At 60.5% G+C, this 19,019-nt stretch overlaps 2 protein-coding genes across 12 annotated transcripts in view; one reads left to right on the top strand and one right to left on the bottom strand.

Moving 5' to 3' along the window:
• The window catches only part of Chd5 (chromodomain helicase DNA binding protein 5), a 49,157-nt gene extending 35,767 nt beyond the window's left edge, over window positions 1-13,390 (top strand). For 2 of the 7 annotated variants that reach the window (XM_063235369.1, XM_063235373.1), the window contains exons 30-41: window positions 127-271; window positions 608-767; window positions 4,672-4,751; window positions 4,976-5,108; window positions 7,053-7,157; window positions 7,621-7,758; window positions 7,992-8,100; window positions 8,812-8,944; window positions 9,354-9,549; window positions 10,257-10,420; window positions 10,727-10,780; window positions 11,081-13,390. In XM_063235369.1, coding sequence (XP_063091439.1) covers window positions 127-271; window positions 608-767; window positions 4,672-4,751; window positions 4,976-5,108; window positions 7,053-7,157; window positions 7,621-7,758; window positions 7,992-8,100; window positions 8,812-8,944; window positions 9,354-9,549; window positions 10,257-10,420; window positions 10,727-10,780; window positions 11,081-11,179 — 1,516 coding nt within the window. In that variant the 3' untranslated portion in view covers window positions 11,180-13,390. Of the gene's footprint in view, window positions 1-126; window positions 272-607; window positions 768-4,671; window positions 4,752-4,975; window positions 5,109-7,052; window positions 7,158-7,620; window positions 7,759-7,991; window positions 8,101-8,811; window positions 8,945-9,353; window positions 9,550-10,222; window positions 10,421-10,504; window positions 10,620-10,726; window positions 10,781-11,080 lie in introns of all 7 variants that reach the window. The other 5 variants (XR_010042876.1, XM_063235371.1, XM_063235372.1 and 2 more) reach the window with 5 other exon arrangements.
• A 441-nt stretch (window positions 13,391-13,831) lies between these two features.
• Kcnab2 (potassium voltage-gated channel subfamily A regulatory beta subunit 2) overlaps window positions 13,832-19,019 on the bottom strand; it is a 70,945-nt gene continuing 65,757 nt past the window's right edge. For all 5 annotated transcript variants that reach the window (XM_063235388.1, XM_063235387.1, XM_063235389.1 and 2 more), the window contains 5 exons: window positions 18,507-18,627; window positions 18,309-18,403; window positions 17,657-17,777; window positions 17,206-17,294; window positions 13,832-16,192 (listed from right to left, as the gene is read on the bottom strand). In XM_063235388.1, the coding sequence (XP_063091458.1) occupies window positions 16,103-16,192; window positions 17,206-17,294; window positions 17,657-17,777; window positions 18,309-18,403; window positions 18,507-18,627 (516 nt within the window). In that variant the 3' untranslated portion in view covers window positions 13,832-16,102. The remainder of the gene's footprint in view (window positions 16,193-17,205; window positions 17,295-17,656; window positions 17,778-18,308; window positions 18,404-18,506; window positions 18,628-19,019) is intronic.

Here is a 19,019-nt window from a genome sequence, read left to right as displayed (position 1 = left end):
TGGAGGGTCCCCTCAGTCCTCTGCTGGGACAGGGCCGGCAGACCGGCTGGGAGGCAGGCGGGAGTTCCTCTGGGGTTCTTCTGCCCCCAAGCCTTTGAGCCCTGAGCGCCGGTCCCCCCACCCCAGAGCCTATGTGTCCCTCTTCATGCGGCACCTGTGTGAGCCGGGGGCGGACGGTGCGGAGACCTTCGCGGACGGCGTGCCCCGGGAAGGGCTGTCCAGGCAGCATGTGCTCACGCGTATCGGGGTCATGTCACTGGTTAGGAAGAAGGTGGGTGAGTAAGCCTCACATCACATGGGCTCTGGCACCGCCCTGGGGTCAGCGGGCAGAGGCCCAGTGCCCGGCTCGGGACACAGGTTGTTCAGGGTCCAACCCGGAGTGAGGGTTCTAGGGGGCTGAGGGCAGGACCACGGGTCACGGGGCTAAGGAGGGTGCGGGGGAACTGGCAGGGGAGTTCGTGGCCAGCGCCAGTCTGTCTTGGTCAGCCCGGGGCAGGGACATCCCCTCACCTCCCTGCCTGTAAGATTGTGACACCTCTGGTCCTGCAGGCTGCCCCTTGGCCCTTAGGGCTGAGCCACCACCACCCTGGTCCCCGCCTCTCCCCAGGTTCAGGAGTTCGAGCACGTCAATGGCAAGTACAGCACCCCGGACCTGGTCCCTGAGGGACCCGAGGTCAAGAAGCCAAGTGAAGCCATCTCCTCAGACCCCAACACGCCGGTTCCCGCCAGCCCTGCCCACTTGCCACCTGCCCCACTGGGCCTGCCAGGTCTGGGACCCAGATGGGCGGGGGGCACCTGGATCACCCGAGGGCTGAGCCACAGTCACCCTGAGTCCTCTGCACACTGTGTATGGGGGTTCCTGCACTCTGGGAGGCTGAAGCAGGGAGATCCCAAGTTCCAGTTTAGCCAGGGTAATTTAGAGACTCAAGATCTTGTCTTAAAATAAAAAGGGGCTGGGGATGAAGCTCAGTGTGAAGGTCCTAGGTTGAATCTTCAGTACCAGAAACCAAACCAAACCAAAATCAAAACCAGCTTCCCAAGTGGAAGTGTCCACTACAGAAACATCTTTGTACACAGCAGTTTTCTTTTGACAGTGGTGTTGGGATTCAATTCTTTTTTTTTTTTTTTTTGGTGCTGGGGATTGAACTCATGACGTCACATTTGCCAAGCAGGCACTCAGGCCACTGAGCTAAACCCCAGCCCCTGGGATCCAGTTCTTTACACATGACACAGTTTCCTCTTCTAAGAAGTCTTAGTTCCTTTTGTCTTCCTGAGGCAAGATACAGACCACCCAGAGTTAAAGGAGGAAAGATTTATTTGGCTCACAGTTTGTAGAGGTTTCAGTCCATAATTGTCCAGCTCCAAAGCAGGCAGGCACATGGCAGACGCATTGAAGTTCATGGTAGGCAGAAGGTAGCCAAGCAAGCAAGGGACATCCACAGATGTGTCCCTTACATCTTAGCCGAGGTCTCTAGCAGGTGACACTCACCCTTAATCATAGTGCCCTTGAGTCTAGCATTGCAGCATGAGGCAATACCAGTGTTACCCACTAAATCCCTGAGAAAGCCCCACCTGTGACCCCGAAGCTTGGGGGAACATCTAGACACAAGCCATCCCTGGCCCAAAGATTCATGCACATCCCTTCATGCAGAATGCATTTGGTCCATGTCTAAGAGTTGCCAAAGTCCTAGTAGTTTCAGCATTGCTGAAAAGTCCAAGTCCAAAGTCTCCTCTGAGATTTAAGGCAAACTCTGAGCTGTGAGACCCTGTGCAAATGAAAAGAAATTTAGACTCTTCCAAATTCTATGGCACAAGATAAATATTTCCATTGCAAAAGTTATAAATGGGGATAGCAAGAGATGAGAATAAAGCAAGACCAAAATTCAGCAGGGCAAACGTTAAATCTCCCAGTTCCACTCCCAGCAGCTCTGGCAATCTGTGGTAACGTGAACTCCAAAGGGCTCGGGTGGCTCCACCCATCACCACTGCCAGCGGTGGTGGCTCCCATGGCTTCTCTCTGGGGCCGGCTCTGCTCCCTCCTTGCAGTTTTCCTCAGATGATCCACTTTCCTGGCTTCTCCAAACTCTGCACCATCAGCTTCACACGCTGCCCTCTCAGAGGCACGCTGCCTGGCCTCCCAGGCCTTAAGAAATCTCATTGGAAGCCTTCCTGACCCTACAACTGTTACATTCTGTTTGCGTATAAAACCAGTGCCATGTCAATGATGCTGGGGTCTCCCTCCAGCTGAGTAGTGGCCAGCCTTCCTCCTGTCTTGGCTGCAAGTGTCCAGTGCCTGTGAACCAAATCCTCAGGAACAACTTCCCTAGGCTGCTGCCACGCTGGAGCCTGGTGCTCTGGGGTTCTGTCTCAAAGCATCTCTCACCTTTGCAGCTCTGAAGGTGCAGAGGCTGCAGTCCTGTTTGTGCTTGTGGTGTCCTGAGGCTGTCTTTTCTATTGTCTTCTGAAATTACTTGTCTTTCTTTGGCTAGTGTTTTCAGTGACCAGGTTTTCCTGTGTTCCATCTTTTCAGGCTGCCAGTTTACTGGAGTTTCCTTTCTGGCCAAATTTAAAACATTCTAAGTCATTCTGCTGGGGTTTTTGCTTTTTATTTTCAACATAAAGCTTGCCAACACCCCCCAGGAGTAGCCATACCACTGCATGTACATTAGACTGCCTTGAAATTTCTTAGTCTGCCATCCTTAATCTCAGTCTCAGGCAAAGTCTCTGGACACAAGCAAAATGCAGACAAACTTTCTGCCAAGGCATAGCACACATGGTCTGGAGTCCAGCAGCCAATGCTGTCCTTCTTCCCAGCAGAAACTTCCCACTGTTGGTCTTTACTGGCAGGATTTCTATCAGCCTTGTGATCTTCTGGGCTCGGACCAGGATCTCCCATCAAGTTCAGCCAGGTGTTCAGCTCTGGCATCTCTGAACCATTCCAAACTCTTCCCACAAGCCAGACCCAAAAATTCTTGAACCCCATGGTCACGTACAGCAATAACCTTATTTCTCTGGCACCAAATCCTGTCTTAGTTACTTTTCTCATTGCTGAGACAAAATGCCAAAGTTAAAGGAGGAAAGGTTTATTTGGACCACAGTTTGTAGAGGTTTTAGTCCAGTTGGCTGGCTCCACGGAAGGTGGTACGGGGCAGAGGGGCATCACAGAGGAGAAGCAGTGCGTGGTGGGAAGGAGACAGCAGAATGACTAAGGACCTCAGCAGTGTCTTTCTGCCCTTTTATCTCAGCCAGGCTGCTCAGGGCGGGCAGCACTCACATTCTTAATCCTGGTGCCCTTCAGTCTAGCACTGCACCGTGAATCAATCCCAGCGTCACGTACTCTAGATCTAGCCACTTCTGAAAAAGCCTCACCTCTGCCAACAGGAAACTTTGGGGGACATCTAGGCATGAGCCACAGCAGGAGGAACTCTCAGAGCTGCACACAGCAGCAGAGTTCCACACAGTCCTGATCTCAGAGCCAGAACATTCTAATCCCTCCAGTAAGCCGGTGCTCCTGGTCATTGGCAGCCGCTTCCTGTGTCCCGCCCCGAGCTCTTGACAGTGCTGACCTCCCCAGCCCCAGGGTCTGCCGGGGAATTGTTCACTGTGTGATCTGATGAGCCCCTGGGGAGATCCATCCACATGGAAGCTCCATCTGTACTTTTTTTTGTTTTTGAGGCAGGGTGTTACTATGTAGTCCAGGCTGCCTTTGAACTCACTGTGTAGCCCGGGTTGGCCTTGGACTCGGGGTGACCCTCCTGCCTCAGCCTCCTGAGTGCAGGGGCTCCAGGTGTGCCAACACGTCTGGCTTGGGTATCAGTTCTTCATCCCTTCTGTGGTCAGGTGACGTTTCACGTGCTGTTGATCCGTTCGACGATGACGGAGGACGTGGTTGTGTCTACTTGGGGGGATTTGCAGGGCTCTGTGATGAGCCTCTGTGCCCACCGCTGTGCGCTCAGGTTCCCATTCCCCCCGGGCGCACCCCTGGGAGTGGCAGCTGTGGGCCCTCCGAGGGGCCCTCGTGCTCTCCTGCCGGTGGGTTGAGGCTCTGGCTGCTGTGAAATGCTGGCTCGCCGTGGTTGTGGTCTGTGTTTCCCCGATGGCTGGGGATTGGAGCGCCTATTTTTTCTTGTGCTTATGCGCTATTTTTATATCTGAAGACACATCTTTGCAGATCCACTGGCATTTGTATTTTATCTTGTTCTTGTGGTTATTGAGGATTGAACACAGGGCTTTTGTACTGAACTCCATCCCCAGTCCCCCGACTCCTGCTTTATTTTTAAATTTTGAGGTAGGGTCTTGCTAGTTTCCCTGGCTGAACTCAAGCCCGGGATTGTTCTGCCTCAGCCTCCCAGAGTGCTGGAGTTACCGGTGTGCATCACCATGGCAAGCCTTTGGCCATTTTTACTTGTCTCTATGTGTTTTCCTGGTCATGATGTATTTGCTCAGCCAAAGAGTCAGCCAGCTGGAAAGTGGGACCAGACCAGCGTCAGGCTCAGTCTGGACCCTGCCCCAACTTCTCTGCTTCTGGCTGAATGACCACAACTGTGTCCTGACAGCCCTCTCTTTGCCAGGATGCACCACGGCCCTAGTCAGAGGCCTGGCTTGGGTGCTCTGGGATCGCTGGGCCCTGGCCTTTTCCTCTCCCACTGAGCCTTTCCCTCCATCTTTCAGACAAATTGGATGCCCCACTGGGCTATGTAGAGGAGAAGGAGCCAGGGCTGCCAAAGCCAAAGAAGCCTCTGGAAACCCAGGTACGGGAGTCTCCGGCATCTGGCCTGCCGTAGGGGTGGGAGGAGGCTGGATCTGGGTCCCTTACCTGGCTTTGCCTGGCCCGCTTAAACCCGGCATCCTGGCTACTGCATCTGAGGCTGCAGGAGGGGACACAGTCAGGGTCCCGGGCTCCCCCTTGTTCCCCACCCTCCTCCTGTGTCTGCTGAGGCCCCAGGCTCTGCAGCCCTGAGCATGCCCTTTCTAGGCCCCGCCCGCTGTCCTGGACAGAGTGGACGGGGAGGACAAGCAGGAGAGTTTGGACAGCAAGGACAGAGCCCGTGACGAGCGGCCGGAGGAGGCAGAGAAGGCCCAGGGCTCCCCGGAGCAGCTGCCCAAAGGTAGGGGCCAGGCAGGGCCCACACGCCCACCACACATGGCCTCTGGCCTTGGCATCGCTTCGGGCATTACTGTGTCCCCGTGGCGGGTCTTGGTTCTCTCCTCGTGGGCTTTAACTTGTCCTGTGTGCAGAGATTGGGCTTCCTGGGCTGAAGGTCTTTTGCTTGTTTGTTTGTTTTGGGAGAGAGTCTTGCTACAGTAGTTCAGGATTTCCTTGAACTAACTTTGTAACCAGGCTAGTCTCAGGGATCTGCCTGCCTCAGCCTTCCAAGTGCTGGGATGACAGGCGTGCACCACGTGCCCGGCTACATCTTTCCTGCAGATGTCGTGCGACTGCATGATGTATTCCTGTGTGCGCAGGCCTGGCTCGGTGTGGCTGGGCTCCGTGCCAGGGTTTCTGAGACGCAGGCAGCCGAGTTGTCCCCTAACGGGGAGAGCCATTCCCGAGCGCTCCTCGGCGCTGGCTGAGCTCAGGTGCTCGAGGTTACCACTGGGGCCATGTTCCCTGCCTCCCACGCGGACGCGCTGCCCTCTCGGAGACCCTGACTCCTTTTTGTTTTTGGCACGTGTTTAGAGAAAACGCTGGCTCTCTAAGGGCTCGTGTGGGGGAGTCAGGCCGCACGGGGTCGCTGTGCCACGTGACAAGCTAGAGCGGCGGGAGTGAGTACCTTGTTCAGGGTCCTGGACTCACTCGGGCGTGGTGGTCAGTGGCCGGGAAGTCCTAGGGATAAGGTAGAATCTGCGGTTAACGTGCTAACAGCCAAGTATTTTATTTCTAGACGTTTCATCTGGCCTTTTCCCTTTTTTTTTTTTTTTGCCTTACTCCTTTCCCTGGAGTGATTTTGTTTCCCCTTTTGGTCTTTCTCCTTTGAGACAAGGTCTCACTGTGTAGCTCAGGCTGGCCTTGAACTCATTGTGTAGCCCAGGACAGACTTGAACTCGCAGCGACCTCCTGCCCAGCCTCCTGAGTGCGGGAGTGACAGGCGCCTACCACCACGCCTGGCTACAGACCTCCCGTAGCATCTCCCTGACCTCGGGTTATCAGCTCCACACTTGACTGAGGTCTCCTGTCTGCGCGGACTTGCCCGAGGTGGACAGGACCTTGGTTTCCTAGGTTCGGGCGGCCTCTCCTTTGCCGGGGCCGACACCCTGTTCCCTGGGTAGTGCCCTGTCCCTCCCCCTTTGTTTCTGGAAACTCGAGGCCTGGTGGTCTCGCTGGTGGGTTTGGGGCTGGTTGGTGAGCTGCTCTCACTGGCTGGCCCCGTGCCTTGGGCTCATGTCCCTCTCCGGGCACCTCCTTTCCCTGGCGCTGACCTCTCCTGCTTCTCCTTCCTCTGGTTCACAGCACACTGTGGCTGGGGGTGCTGGCTGAACCCCGGCTCTGTCCCGCCTGGGTGTGGCACCCCAGCCCCAAGCATCAGGCCTGCTTCCTATGCCGGTGCCCAGTAACCCCTGCCTGGGCCACCAGATGCCACCGTGTGTATCTCTAGCTGTAATTTCACCTTCATTTCTGGAATCTGATGATTTCCTTTCTTCTTGTGAGCTCCCCTGGGGGAGCCTTTTTTTTTTTGAAACAGGGTCTCTCGACTCCTGGGTTCAAGTGATCCTCCTATCTCAGCCTTCCCAATACCTGGGGATGCAGAGGCCACCATGCCCTGTTCTCCTGAGTGCTTTCCGATGCCTTCTCTAGAATATGTAATCATTATGTGCTTTTTGCAGTAATGGGCTGGAGCCCAGGCTTGACACACGCTAGGCAGGCACTCAGCCGCTGACCTGCACTCCAGCCCTCCCCCTCCCTAGCACCGTATGTGTCTGGTGTCTGAGACAGAGGCCAGGCACCTAGGCCCACCGTGTTGCTGGCCTTCGTGGCCCCAGGGCTGGGTGTGGGAGGAGGATGGGTGACCTGGAGTGCAGGGAGGATGTACCTGCTGGACTCAGCCCATCAGCCCCTTGTCTTGCAGAGGAGACACTGCCCGAGAGGGAGAAGGCCCCGGACAAGCTGGACCTCAGCCTCAGTCACAGCAGAGGGGACAGCGGGGACTTCGGGCCAGGTGTGGGGGTCTTCTCTGCACTCTGCTGCATGTCTGTGGGCCTTTCTGGGCTGCCACCTGGACCCTGGTCAGCTCCTGGGCTCTCACTGGAACTGGCAGAGGCTGCCCAAACTGTCCCAAGCCTGGTCACAGATGCCACCCGGAGAGGGGCAAGCTGCTCCCAGAGGTGGCCCAGAGGAGTAGGGCTCCCTTGCATGGACCTCTAGGACAGTGCCTTCAGGTCAGCTCACAGTTATAACCCAGGCTGGCCCCAAACTTGTGGAGATCCTCCTGCCTCAGCCTCTCCCTCTGTTTGTTGGACTGGTGCAGTGATCTTGGACTCTGTCCCCGGCTGGCGGGAACTAGTCTCCCTGTTTGGGACAGAGGTGCTTTGTCCTGTCCCTTCAGAGTCCTCATCCCTGAGCTCTGTCTGCACAGGGTGTATCCTTCCAGATGGACACTGAGTGTGATCTGTCCCCCACAGATGACTCCAAGACTGACGAGAAGGAGGCCAGTGAGTCCCAGCAGAATGGTGACAGAGAGGAAGAGGAGGAGGGCAAGAAAGAGGACAAGAACGGGAAATTCAAATTCATGTTCAACATTGCGGACGGTGGCTTCACAGGTACGGACGGAGTCCTGGGGTCTGCGCAGGTGGCTCGTTTATACTAGAGTGTGAGTGGTTAGCAGAAGCCCACTGAGTTTTTGACCTTGTTTAGCAGCACCTGAGCCATGAGCCTGGGGCATGGGCCGATGGCCTGTGTCGGGCGAGGGAAGGGTTATCTTCCCCAGGCTCTGCTCCGAGCGGAAGCAGGGTGGGGGCCCTGGCCTCCTGCTCACTTTGGCTGTCTCCCCCAGAGCTGCACACCTTGTGGCAGAATGAGGAGCGGGCTGCGGTGTCCTCGGGGAAGATCTACGACATCTGGCACCGGCGCCACGACTACTGGCTGCTGGCGGGCATCGTGACGTATCCTGGGTCAGCCAGGCTGCGCTGCCCTGATGGCTCCAGGCTGGGGAACCCGGCTTCTGTCGTGTCCAAAGTTCTTCCTCCTATCAGGGAGAGAGTGGTGTCCCATACCTGTAGTTCCAGCACTGGGGAGACTGAGGCAGGAGGATCACCGTGTGTGTGAGGCCAGTCTGGGCCACTTAGTCAAAACACAAAACAAAACCACCTCTCTTCCTCCTTGAACTTGGTCATTCTTGTGGCTGAGACACAGTGTGTGATGCACACAGTTTAAGGGTGAAGAGGTTTATTTTGGGACCCTCTTCGTAGCGGATTCAGTCCGCTGGCCCCAGGTGGGGCTCATGGCAGAGGAGCCTGGGGGGAGAAAAGCTGCTCACAGCACGGTGGGCAGGAAGCAGAGAGAAAGGAGGAGAGGGGAAGGGGGGAAGGGGAGGGGACCCCTTCCAGGCCACGCCCCAGTGAGCGCCTCTTGTTGTTGGGGTGAGGCAGTGAGCCCGGGGGGCCTCCGCGTGCACCTATCCACGCCCACTGACACCACCATCCTCAGCATCCCTGTGCACCCATGCAGCAGAGGCTCTGATCTGCCAGAGCGGGAGGCTTGGGCATCGTCACGTATCCTGGGTCAGCCAGGCTGCGCTGCCCTGATGGCTCCAGGCTGGGGAACCCGGCCTAGACCCCCTCGTCCTGTGTTGGTTTCGCCTTAACGGGGCCCAGGCACGGCTACGCCCGCTGGCAAGACATCCAGAACGACCCCAGGTACCTGATCCTCAACGAGCCCTTCAAGTCTGAGATCCACAAGGGCAACTACCTGGAGATGAAGAATAAGTTCCTGGCCCGCAGGTTCAAGGTCAGGCATGGCGGGGCTTGGAGCAGGGGGTTGGGTGGGTGGGTGGAGGGGTACAGGAGGGGATGGGGGTCCAAGAGGGGCACCTGGGACAGGGGTGCTAGACAGCAGCATCCCTGCCACATACCTCCGTGTGCGCCAGGCTGTTCACAGAGGGTCAGGGAGTCAGTCAATTAGCAGAGCGACAAGGCCCTGGCTCTAGGCCAGGCCCCATTGCACGAGTGTCCCTTGCCCTGGATGACATGGGTACAGGGAGCCCTGCTGGTAAAAAGCTCTGAGGTCCCGCCAGGTCGGGTGAGGATGCGCAGTGGGTGACAGAAGGTCCCTCTCCCCTTTTTCCCTGGTTCTGGGGTGGATGCTGAGGGGTAGCAGCCATCCAGGGGGGCCACCCCAATGCCCTGTCATCCCCCAGCTGCTGGAGCAGGCCTTGGTCATCGAGGAGCAGCTGCGGAGGGCCGCGTACCTCAACATGACCCAGGACCCCAACCATCCAGCCATGGCCCTCAACGCCCGCCTGGCGGAGGTGGAGTGCCTGGCCGAGAGCCACCAGCACCTGTCCAAGGAGTCCTTGGCCGGGAACAAGCCGGCCAATGCCGTGCTGCACAAGGGTGAGCCTCCTGGGCCCGGGCCTGGGGAACCGGAGGCCAGGGCTGGGGACAACGCCAGCCGGAGGGTGTGGCTCCCTGCCAGGCCGGGCCAAACAGCCCCAGTGTCCAGATGCTCCTTCTCCAGATCCGTGGGGCAGCCTGGGCTGGGCCCAGCTAGCCTGGGGGACCCACAGTGGGACACTCCTGTCACCGTGATCCTCACCGTGTGCTGCTGGGGAGAGAGCCTCCCTTGTCCCTCTGACGAAAGTGTGGACAGAGCCTGAGGAGGCCCCGTGCTTGGAGCTAGACTCTCGCTCCAGCAATCTTTAATCCTTGGGCTCCTTTCTGTCCCTAGGTAGTTCTCAGGTTGCTGGCAAGGTACCCAGAGTGGAGAGGGGCATGCCAGGCCTTGATCAGGCTGGACTTGCCCAGCCCTCTCCCCCCACCAAGGGCTGCAGTCCTGTCCAGGGCCCCCATCCTACCCTAGCAGGCCCAGTGTTGTTGGGTTTGGTCAGGGCCTCTAGCTGTCTGCTGTGCGGAAGTAGGGGCCCCTGGAGGAGTTCTTTGGAAACCCCCACGGATCCCCAGTTGGCAAGGCTCGGTCCTTGGAAGGCCTGGCGAGGAGCGCCCCCTGGTGTCTGAGGCTGGCGGCTCGCTGCGGTGCACCCTCGTAAATAGCTCTGGCCCGGGGCAGGCAAAGCGTCCACTTCTGGCCTCCTGCCCCGCAGTACTGAACCAGCTGGAGGAGCTGCTGAGCGACATGAAGGCGGACGTGACACGCCTGCCCTCCATGCTGTCCCGCATCCCCCCAGTGGCCGCCCGCCTGCAGATGTCGGAGCGCAGCATCCTGAGCCGTCTGACCAACCGCGCCGGGGACCCCACCGTCCAGCAGGTCAGGCTCAGCCCACGTCCAGTGGCTTCCGGGCCGGGCTTGGTGGGTTCAGGGCCACGTGTAAAGCTGAGTCCTTGCCTCCAGGGCGCTTTCGGCTCCTCCCAGATGTACAACAGCAACTTTGGGCCCAACTTCCGGGGCCCTGGACCGGGAGGGATTGTCAACTACAACCAGATGCCCCTGGGGCCCTATGTGACTGGTAGGTGCCCGTCCGCTTCCGGGCAGCATGCACACAGGTGCCCTGCGGGGCCCGGCCTGCCCGCTGCTGCAGACCCCGGGCAAGCCTGCCGCATGCTCTCTTTGCAGACATCTAGCCGTCCCCGCAACACCCGCCCGTTGCAGCGCCCGTGTCCAGCCGAGGTGAGGGCCCCCACCGGCCGCCCCCATCACTGTCCGGGCTGAGCCTGGTTCGTTGGTCCTGGCTGATGCTAGTGTGGCCTTCACTGCCCTGCCTGCCGGCAGGTGCCCCAGGGAGTCCTGCTTGTCCCACCTGCCCCTGCCCATAGCAGGGGATGGCCAAGGGTTTGGGGGGTGTTACTGGCTGCGAAGAGGCGGGTGGAGGTGTCGGGGGGGGGACCCCGTCTGAGCTCTGGGGTCAGCTCCAGCTCCCAGTGCCTCTGGTCACCCATGGCACTGAAGTCCCTGATCTGTCTTCTGTAGACACGTTCGCTGGGCCACCTGTCTGACCCCCACGGGAGAGAAAGGCTCCCGACGTGTAGGAGCCGGTGTCAGCCGGGGACAAAGAGGGAAACCGAGTGACGGTATCACGTGGAGGAGGAGGCCCGGCCTGGCCGGGCCAGAGCCGTGAAGTGCCACCTCGTCATAAACCAGTGTTCTTCCACGCGGCACCGCACCACGGCCACGCGGATGTGTCCCTTTCGCCCCTTCCAGAGCGACTTCCTAGAAAAGATTCATTTATCTGTACATCTTTGCACTTTCCTATTGAAGACATGGATGCTTCTGTCTCGATGAAAGTCGGATGCCGTGTGGGATATTCCGGCCTGGAGCACCCCTGTCCCCGGCCGTGGACCTGAAGGAAAGCCCCCGACTGCCCCACTGGAGAGGACGCAGTGCCTGGCGACCTAAGGAGCCCTTAGTGTGTCCCTCACCCCATCCCATGTGTCTCTGTGGTGCCCTTCTGCTCTGTCCCCTGCCTGCCTGGGACCCCTGTGCCAGTGGGTCAGGTGCGAGGGTGCTGTCCAGCCCGGCGGTCAGGACACTGGCTGGTACCCAGGTCTGAGAGGGTGTTTCCTGCCGCCTTCCTGGGTGTCCCCTGGGAGAAGGTGGGCACAGGTCTGTCCCCGGCCCAGTGTGGGCTCTGTGGTTCCAGCAGCGGGATGGTGGCCTTAGGGGTGCATAGCAGGGCCTGAAGCTGTGACAGGTCCACTGCAGGAAGGGCAGGAGGTTCCTTGTCTGCCGGGATTGTAGTTGTAGGCAGGTGTGGCTCGTGCCCTCGCAGGGAAGGTCGTGGTCATGGTGGCCCAGGAGGCCCTGGGAGGCTCGTCCTGCTCACCTCTGGGTATGGACTTCCCTGTCCAAAGTGCCCTGGGCCGCAGATGCCAAGGAACCAGGCCACCCTTGAGGCGGGACTCCCCCTTCCCCCTCCCTGCAGAGGCTTAGAAGTGACATTTTCTGCCTAGGGCTGCTGTGGGCTTGCTAAGTTCTTGGAGGGCAGGGGCTGGATGCGTTGGCCTGTGTCTACCAGGTGCCTGCCTTATCTCGTGCAGGAGCAGCGTGGAGCCTGGGCCATTCTGAAAGAGAGGGACCTTGGGCACAGAATCCTCTGAGTGAGAAGGGACCCTGGGTAGGGCACCAGAGTGGCTCTGGCCAGGCCCTCAGGGGAAGATGTGGGGGACAGCACTTCTGGGCCCGGCTGGGGCTGGGAGAGGGGCAGTCACCGTAGCTTCTCGTGGATCCTTTGTCTACAGTGTGGCTCTTCCTGTGAACCTCAGAGGCCAGACTCCCAAATCCCTTCCACCTTGGCTGGCTCCCCACACTCCTGTCTTCATCCAGAGCCCCAGAGGCAGAGTGGGGAGCCCCGGGGGTGAGGAGCATTCCCAGGGGCCCTGAGCATGGCCTGGGCTTAGTTTTGCTGATGGCAGAACCGGTGGCCTACACGTAGTGGGGTCCCGGCTGGCAGCCCCTGTTCCCATCTCCTGCCACGTAGTCCCAGTGCGGCCAGGTCTGTGCAGAACCGATTTGGGTCAGAAGTCTCGGAAGGTGCCTCGGGGACACAGGGAGCTGGGCTTAGTGTTGGACTTGGAGTCCCTGTGTTCCCAGGACCGCCCGAGGGGAGGAGATGCCCCTGAACGCCACCTTTGGAAGCTCCCTGCGTGCTCCCCCACAGCCCCGTGGCTGTGGTCAGCAGGTCCTGCCAGGTGTTGCAGGCCGGGCCGAGCAGAGGGTGGGCTGGGGAGCTGGGAGACCAGGGGCTCCGCAGCAGGCGACTGTTGGTCACTTGGCACCTCAGATGGGAGCCACCCTGTGCCCACTCCCTGCTGGGTGGCCATGCGGAGCCGGGGGGAGCAGGGCGGAAGTGAGCCCAGCTGGTCACACACCCAGAAGTTTACAGTTGTGGTTGCGTCAGCCCAAAGTCATTGCGTGTCGTGTTTATGATCTCTCCCCCCTTAACTTTCAGATTTTTTTTTAAACAAAGTATTTTTTTAGGTGCGATGACCCAGACAGGGCCCGTTGGGTGTGTGTGTGTCCTGAACGCTTCTCATAGAGGGCGGAGCCAGCCTGGGGCAGCGGGGGCGTGGGGGTCCCACTCTGCAAGCTGGGGGGTCTCAGCCAGGGTCCCAGCAGGCAGGGGTTGAGCTCTGGACCCCGGGCCCCGCTGTGAGTCATGACACGTTCCCCGTCCGGGCCCAAGGGAGGCTGGACAGACTGTAGCCAGCACGGTCCCCTTTACTTTGTACTCTGTGTGTATGTTTTGGTTTCTGTGTTTTAATAAATCCTTTGGGAAGGGGACGGCTTGGTACGGTTTCTAAGTGTCTGACTGTCTGAGGTGGGGCTGGACAGGCTGGGGGGGTCCCTCCTTGTCCTTTGAGGAATCAGGCCAGCTGAGGCACAGGGCTCATTGGGAAGCAGGGGAGACCCTGGCAGCAGAATGCTGGGCTGGTGACCCCTCCTGGCCACACCCCCAAAACCACCTGCAGGACCCTGAAACCCCATGTGGCTGCCCCATGTGGCTGCATGCAGTGTGGGGGAAGCCCTCCGCTCTGGGCCCTCAGAAGGGTCAGTGGAGGACATGCCTGGGGTCCCAGGGGTCCCCCAATCCCATGTGGGCCTGAGTCACTTGGGAGAAGTAGAGGTGGATCCGCAGGGTGACCCCAGTCTCTGTCCCCGGAAGACGCTGCTTCCCATCCCGTTTTTGGCTACAGGACCTGCGGAAATGAGGGGAAGGAGACATAGAGACCAACGGGCTTGGCTTTTATTTGTCATTCCATAAATACGTGGCCCTCCCGGAAGCTGGAGGCGTGGTGGTCTCTGCCTGGGGGGGACGCAGTTAGCAGAGGAACCACGGTTGTTAGAAAATGGGAGAGAAAGCGAGTTATGTACACGGCTGCGGGGCGGGGGGAGGGCGGGTGCCCCTGCCGCTCTCGGGCCCTTGGCCCTCACTGGGTTTCAGGAGGGTGCGTGGGGGACCCCTGCTGTCAGCGATGAAGACCGACCGGGCCCCTGGGCTCTTCCTCGTTCAGTTGTCCTGGAGAGGACAGAGGCAGCCGGAGCTTAGGCCTGGGGAGGTGGCGGCAGCCCCTGGCCAATACCAGGGTCCTCAAGCTGCCCTGTCTGGCCCTTGACTCCCTGTCCTTTCCCAGAGACCCCCAAGCGCCCCCCACAGGGGGCTCCCACCCGCAGGACGCACAGCCCTGTCCTCGCTGAGGGGTGCCTGGGTGCTGGGTGCCAGGTGCCCAGGCCTCCCTGAGGGACAAGGGTGTCTCCCTTTCTTGGGCAGAGAGCCAGCAGGGATTCTGCTTTCCCTCCAGGGGCCCCTGGGACCCAGGCACTGCACATGCCACGCCCCTCCTCCCTGCAGTGGGCAGGTGACCTGGTCCTGAGTACCATGGGGTTCCCATAGGGCCTGTCCCCCGACAGCTACCTCCAGTCCTCACAAAGAGGCAGCTGCAGCCTGGTGGCCTCTGCCTGGAGGGCCCCACCCCCTCCATTCACCCGCAGCTGATGGAAGCCTGTGGCAGGGCTTGGTAGGCGGGAGCCACAGGATGTCGGCCGTGGCAGGTGGGGGCTCTGGACTCCAGGCTGACCTAGAGGCCCTGGGGAATAGAGGCAGCCAGGGACCCTGGCTCCTCAGTTCCTCTGCCTGTGTCTCTGTGGCCTCCTTCCCACCACTGTCCTGGCCTCCACCCAACCCACTCTGGACAGCAGGCCCTGGGCCGGGGCAGAGCCCGCTGTTGTCCAGCCCACAGATGGGCGGGGTCTTGGGTCCTCCACAGGTGTAGCTGGGACTGGAGGGCGGGGGGCGGGTTCTGTATAGCCCTGGCCCCACACAGCAAAGGCTGGGTCCCCACAACTGTCCAGGCAGCCCATGCCCCCAGACCTGGGGGTCCCCTAGCCATCTCCCTCCCTCCAACCCCTTCTGCTAGGTTCTGGGGCCCTGGCCTGCTTTACTCCCTCTTCCTCTGTACAGCCTGCCCGAGGCCGTGGTGGGTGTGTGGGAGGGAATGACCAGCCCCAGCCGTCTTTCCAGGGAGAGGGTCCCTGGTTTTTTTCTGCACGGTGGGGGCTGTATCCAATAGCAGCCCCCAGCCTCTGCACCTGCAGTGTGGAGCCCCAGGGACCCTGCCCTGGGAAGGGGCTGAGCGGGTCCTCTTGCAGAAGCCAAGCCCGTCACCTTGGTTTGGGGCAGAGGCAGAGGAGGGTTTCTGCCAGCCTAGAGGAGCACAGCCTGGTGCATGGGGCCCACCCGCCCGCTGTGTGGTCCAGGCCATAGTGCTTAGCATCAGGCCTTCTGGGTCAGGACAGTGGGGCCTGCTCCCCAGGGTCCCTTCCCGAGTGCCTCGGCCTCCTGGCAGGAGACCCCTTGATTGTGTACAGGATTGAACACAACAGGATGATTAGCTGGAAGTCAGATGCCCAAATTTTTGTGGGTCCCCAGCCACAGAGCCAATCCCCCTGGGGTCTCTGCCCCTGCCGGCAAGGGGAGGTGTGGGGGCCAGGGCCAGCTGGACAGCTGTGGCTCTGCTGAGGACCAGTGGGCGCAAGGCTGGACTGGAGTCGAGGGGGGTGGCAGGAGGGGCTTGGGGTTGAGCCGAGCATGATATGCCCGGAGCCTATGGGAAGAGGGGCACTGGGGAGATCCCAGGTGGGCTTCTGGCAGGGAAAGGCCCGCCCTGCCTGCCCTGAGGACCCGGCCAGGTCTCGGCCTGGCCTTGGCTTTGGGAATCTCCATGGAAGGCTGGGTACAAACTTGGTTTCTTCCCAGAGGAGGAGCGGAGGCTACAGGCTGGCACGGGATTGATGCCGTCCCTGGGCGCGGACCCCACAGCGTCTGGCGAAGCAGCGGGCAGTGTCTGATAGTGACTCGGAGGTCACAGCCGATGGTGCCTGGGCGTGGCGGGTTCTCTTGGGTGCAAACCCACTCTGCACTTGGTGTGGGAACAGCGTAAGCAGCGAACGGACGAGGAGGGGGCTGGAAACTGTCCTGGTAGGTGGCCGGGTGACTTAGGATCTGTAGTCCTTTTTGCTGTAGGGTTTATTGCCCAGAATGCTATCGATCTCGTGGATGATGGAAGAGGACAGTTTTGGAAGGACCTGTACCGGAGGACAGAGCTAGTCAGACTCGCGCCCCCTCACCCTCCACCCCATCTGGCCAGGCCTTCGAGGAGCGGGTGACACTTCCGGCACCCTGCGGCTGGCCTGGCTGTGGCCCTCACATCTGGGTCCGTGTGCAGTGCGGCAGGCCTGGCCGCTTTTGCGATGCCAAGGGTCTTGGTCGTGATGCCTTCCTACTAACCCCAGAGCTCCTGGAGCCTTCCGGAAGCAGGGTGGCCCTGACAGCTCTCCCAGCCGTCCTGTTTGGGTAACTGACTGCCTTGGATTCAATCACAGCCCCATCGGACCCTGGGGACCCCAGGCCCTGTGCCTCCCGGTCTCTGTCCTGGCCGTGGCTTCCCCGAGAGCCTACCACGCTCCTCTCCAAAGCCCCATTGGCGTGCACCCCTGCTCCGGCCACGCCCCCCAGGGCTCCCACGTCAGCGGGCCCTCAGAGGCCCCAGCTCAGGCCTTCCACCTCCCTGCCTCTCTGCAGCTGCTCCTGCTGCCTAGAAAGCTCACTGCGACTGAGACTTCGCTGGAAAGCTGCTGTTTCCACCAGCCCCCAAACCTGGGGCTGCAGCCCCATCGGGCCTTTGCCTGGGCCTGTCCTGTCCACTGACGCCAGCCAGTGCTTTCTTTCTCCCTTTCTTTCCCTCCCTCCTCCTTTCCTTCTGTCTCTGTTTTTTAGGGACGGAACCCAGGCCTTTACTCTGAGCTACCTCCTCAGCCCCTTTTAGGTTTTATTTTGAGTCAAGGTCTCATTAAGCCAGAGTTGCCTGAGCTGGGCTGAGCTTTTGGACTTCCTGTGGCAGCCCCCCAGAGGGCTGGACTGCGTGTCCATCCAGTCTCCTACTGCTTGCACGGTTTCTGCGGACTCCTGTTAGAAAGCAGCTCCCGGGAGTAGGGTGCCCTCACTTCCTGGACGCGGCGGGATGGAGTGGCATCCAGGGCTGGCGCTGGCTGCCCCGGGGACTGGTCGGATGGGCGTCCTGCCGTGGGCCCTGCCTCACCTGTATCGCTCCGATGTTCTCCATGAGCTGCTCTGCATTGGAAGCACCCAGCAGCACGGAGCTGACACCCTCATTCCTCAGGCACCAGGCTGGGGACAGAGAGAGAGAAGTGAGGGCCATGTCCGCTGCAGGCCTTTCTGACCCTGAGGGCATCCTGGAAGTGCAGCACTGCCCGGTGGAGCCCTGGCCTACCTGTCCCCAGAGAGAGGTCACCTGAGTGCTCCCATGACCCACAGCTGGTACAGCTGGTAGATGAGGGTGACCCCGGCTCTCAGGGAACCCTGCGCTCTCCAGGGACTTGGATCCTAATTCTGCCCTCAGGAGCCACCTGTGGCCTCCTGGCGGTGCTGTCCAGGGAACCCTGGAAGGCTCTCGGCTTCATTCCCTGTGGCCACCGAGGGGGACCTCCCCACGTTCCCTGGACATGGCCTGGCCCCTTGCCCTGCGTTACCGATGGCCAGCTGCGGGAGGGAGCAGCCCAGGCGCTCGGAGATGGCCTGCAGCTCCTTCAGCTTCGCCTGCTGGCGTCGGCCCTCCTCGCTCAGGATCTTGTCCTTCAGCCACTGGTAGCCCTGGGGGGGACAGCTCCGGTGAGGGGTGTCACCTGGACTTCGGTATGCACGTGGCTTACTGGTGCTCCCCTGGCCCAGAGCCTCCTGCCCTGTCCTGGCTGCACTGTGGGCCAGACTCAGGCAGGCAAGGGACGGGACAGTCCACATCCCACGGGGCCCAGACAGTGGGAGGAGACAAGACTGACCTCCTCTCCCCACGTCCTGGGGATACTGTCTCTTCCAGTCTCCCCCAGGACTGTGCCTGGAGAGGAGTGTGGGACCCTGGGCTCTGCAGGGCTTACCCTGCTGCCCCCCAGCAGGGATTTCCCAGGGGTCTCAGTGACGGTAGAGTGCAGGGTAATGGGGAGAGGGATCCCCAGCGTCGTCAGTGGACCCTGCCCCCTTGGCAGATGTGGGGCCTGTCCCCTGGAGCGAGTGGCTCCTCCAGTGGTGGGCACAGTCGTGGTGCAGGAGGCCCTTCCTGGCCAGTGCCCAGGTGCCTTCCCGGAGGTCTCGGTGCCCAGCGCCCTTCCGCCCCGGCCGCACCCTCACCTTCAGCGAGGCCCTGGAGTAGGCCGGGATGCCGCTGTCGTACTTCCCGGACACGATGCCGCAGGCCAGCGGGGACCAGGTCATGGCACCCACTCCTGAAGGATAGAGGCCAGGGCAGGTCAGGGGGTCCCCAGGGCGGGGCGGGGTGGGGAAGGCAGGACCAGGGCCCGGGTTTTGGGGTTCAGATGAGGTGCCCACCAATCTTGTGGAACAGCTCTGGCAGCTGCACCTCCACCTTCTCTCGCTGGAACATGTGGTACTCGGCCTGCTCGCAGATGGGCGGGATCAGGTTGAACTGCCGGGCCACGGAGTAGGCCTCCTGTGGGTGCAGAAGCCAGGAGAGGACAGGCCCCACTGAGCGTGGCTGGTGCTGCCACCCCTTCACTCCCCCAATGAGCTGGGGGGCCTGTGGGACCCTGAAATTGAAGGCTACGGGAGAGCGCACAATGCCACAGCCAGCTGGGCTGCTGGCACTTGCTGGGCACTGGGCCAGGGCCATGGCTCCCTGCCTCAGTTTCCCCATCTGTTGTGAGGGTCCCATGAGCCAAGGATGTTTGTATCCTCATGAAAGTGGCATAGTGCCAGCTGCACTGTGACTCTTTACCAGGATCGCTGCCTTGCAGCCCAGGGCCTGGGGTGACAGAGGTGGCAGTGAAGTCCAGCGGGGAGGGTGGGCAGCTGCCCTGGCCCACTTTTGGGCCTCGGACACCC

This window comes from Cavia porcellus, unplaced genomic scaffold, assembly GCF_034190915.1.
Source record: "Cavia porcellus strain 051 isolate PalLab524CR breed Dunkin Hartley unplaced genomic scaffold, mCavPor4.1 scaffold_25, whole genome shotgun sequence".
In the NCBI taxonomy this organism is placed as follows: domain Eukaryota; kingdom Metazoa; phylum Chordata; class Mammalia; order Rodentia; family Caviidae; genus Cavia; species Cavia porcellus.
Note: the sequence above shows the minus strand (reverse complement) of the source record. Positions and strands in the feature narration are given on the sequence as shown.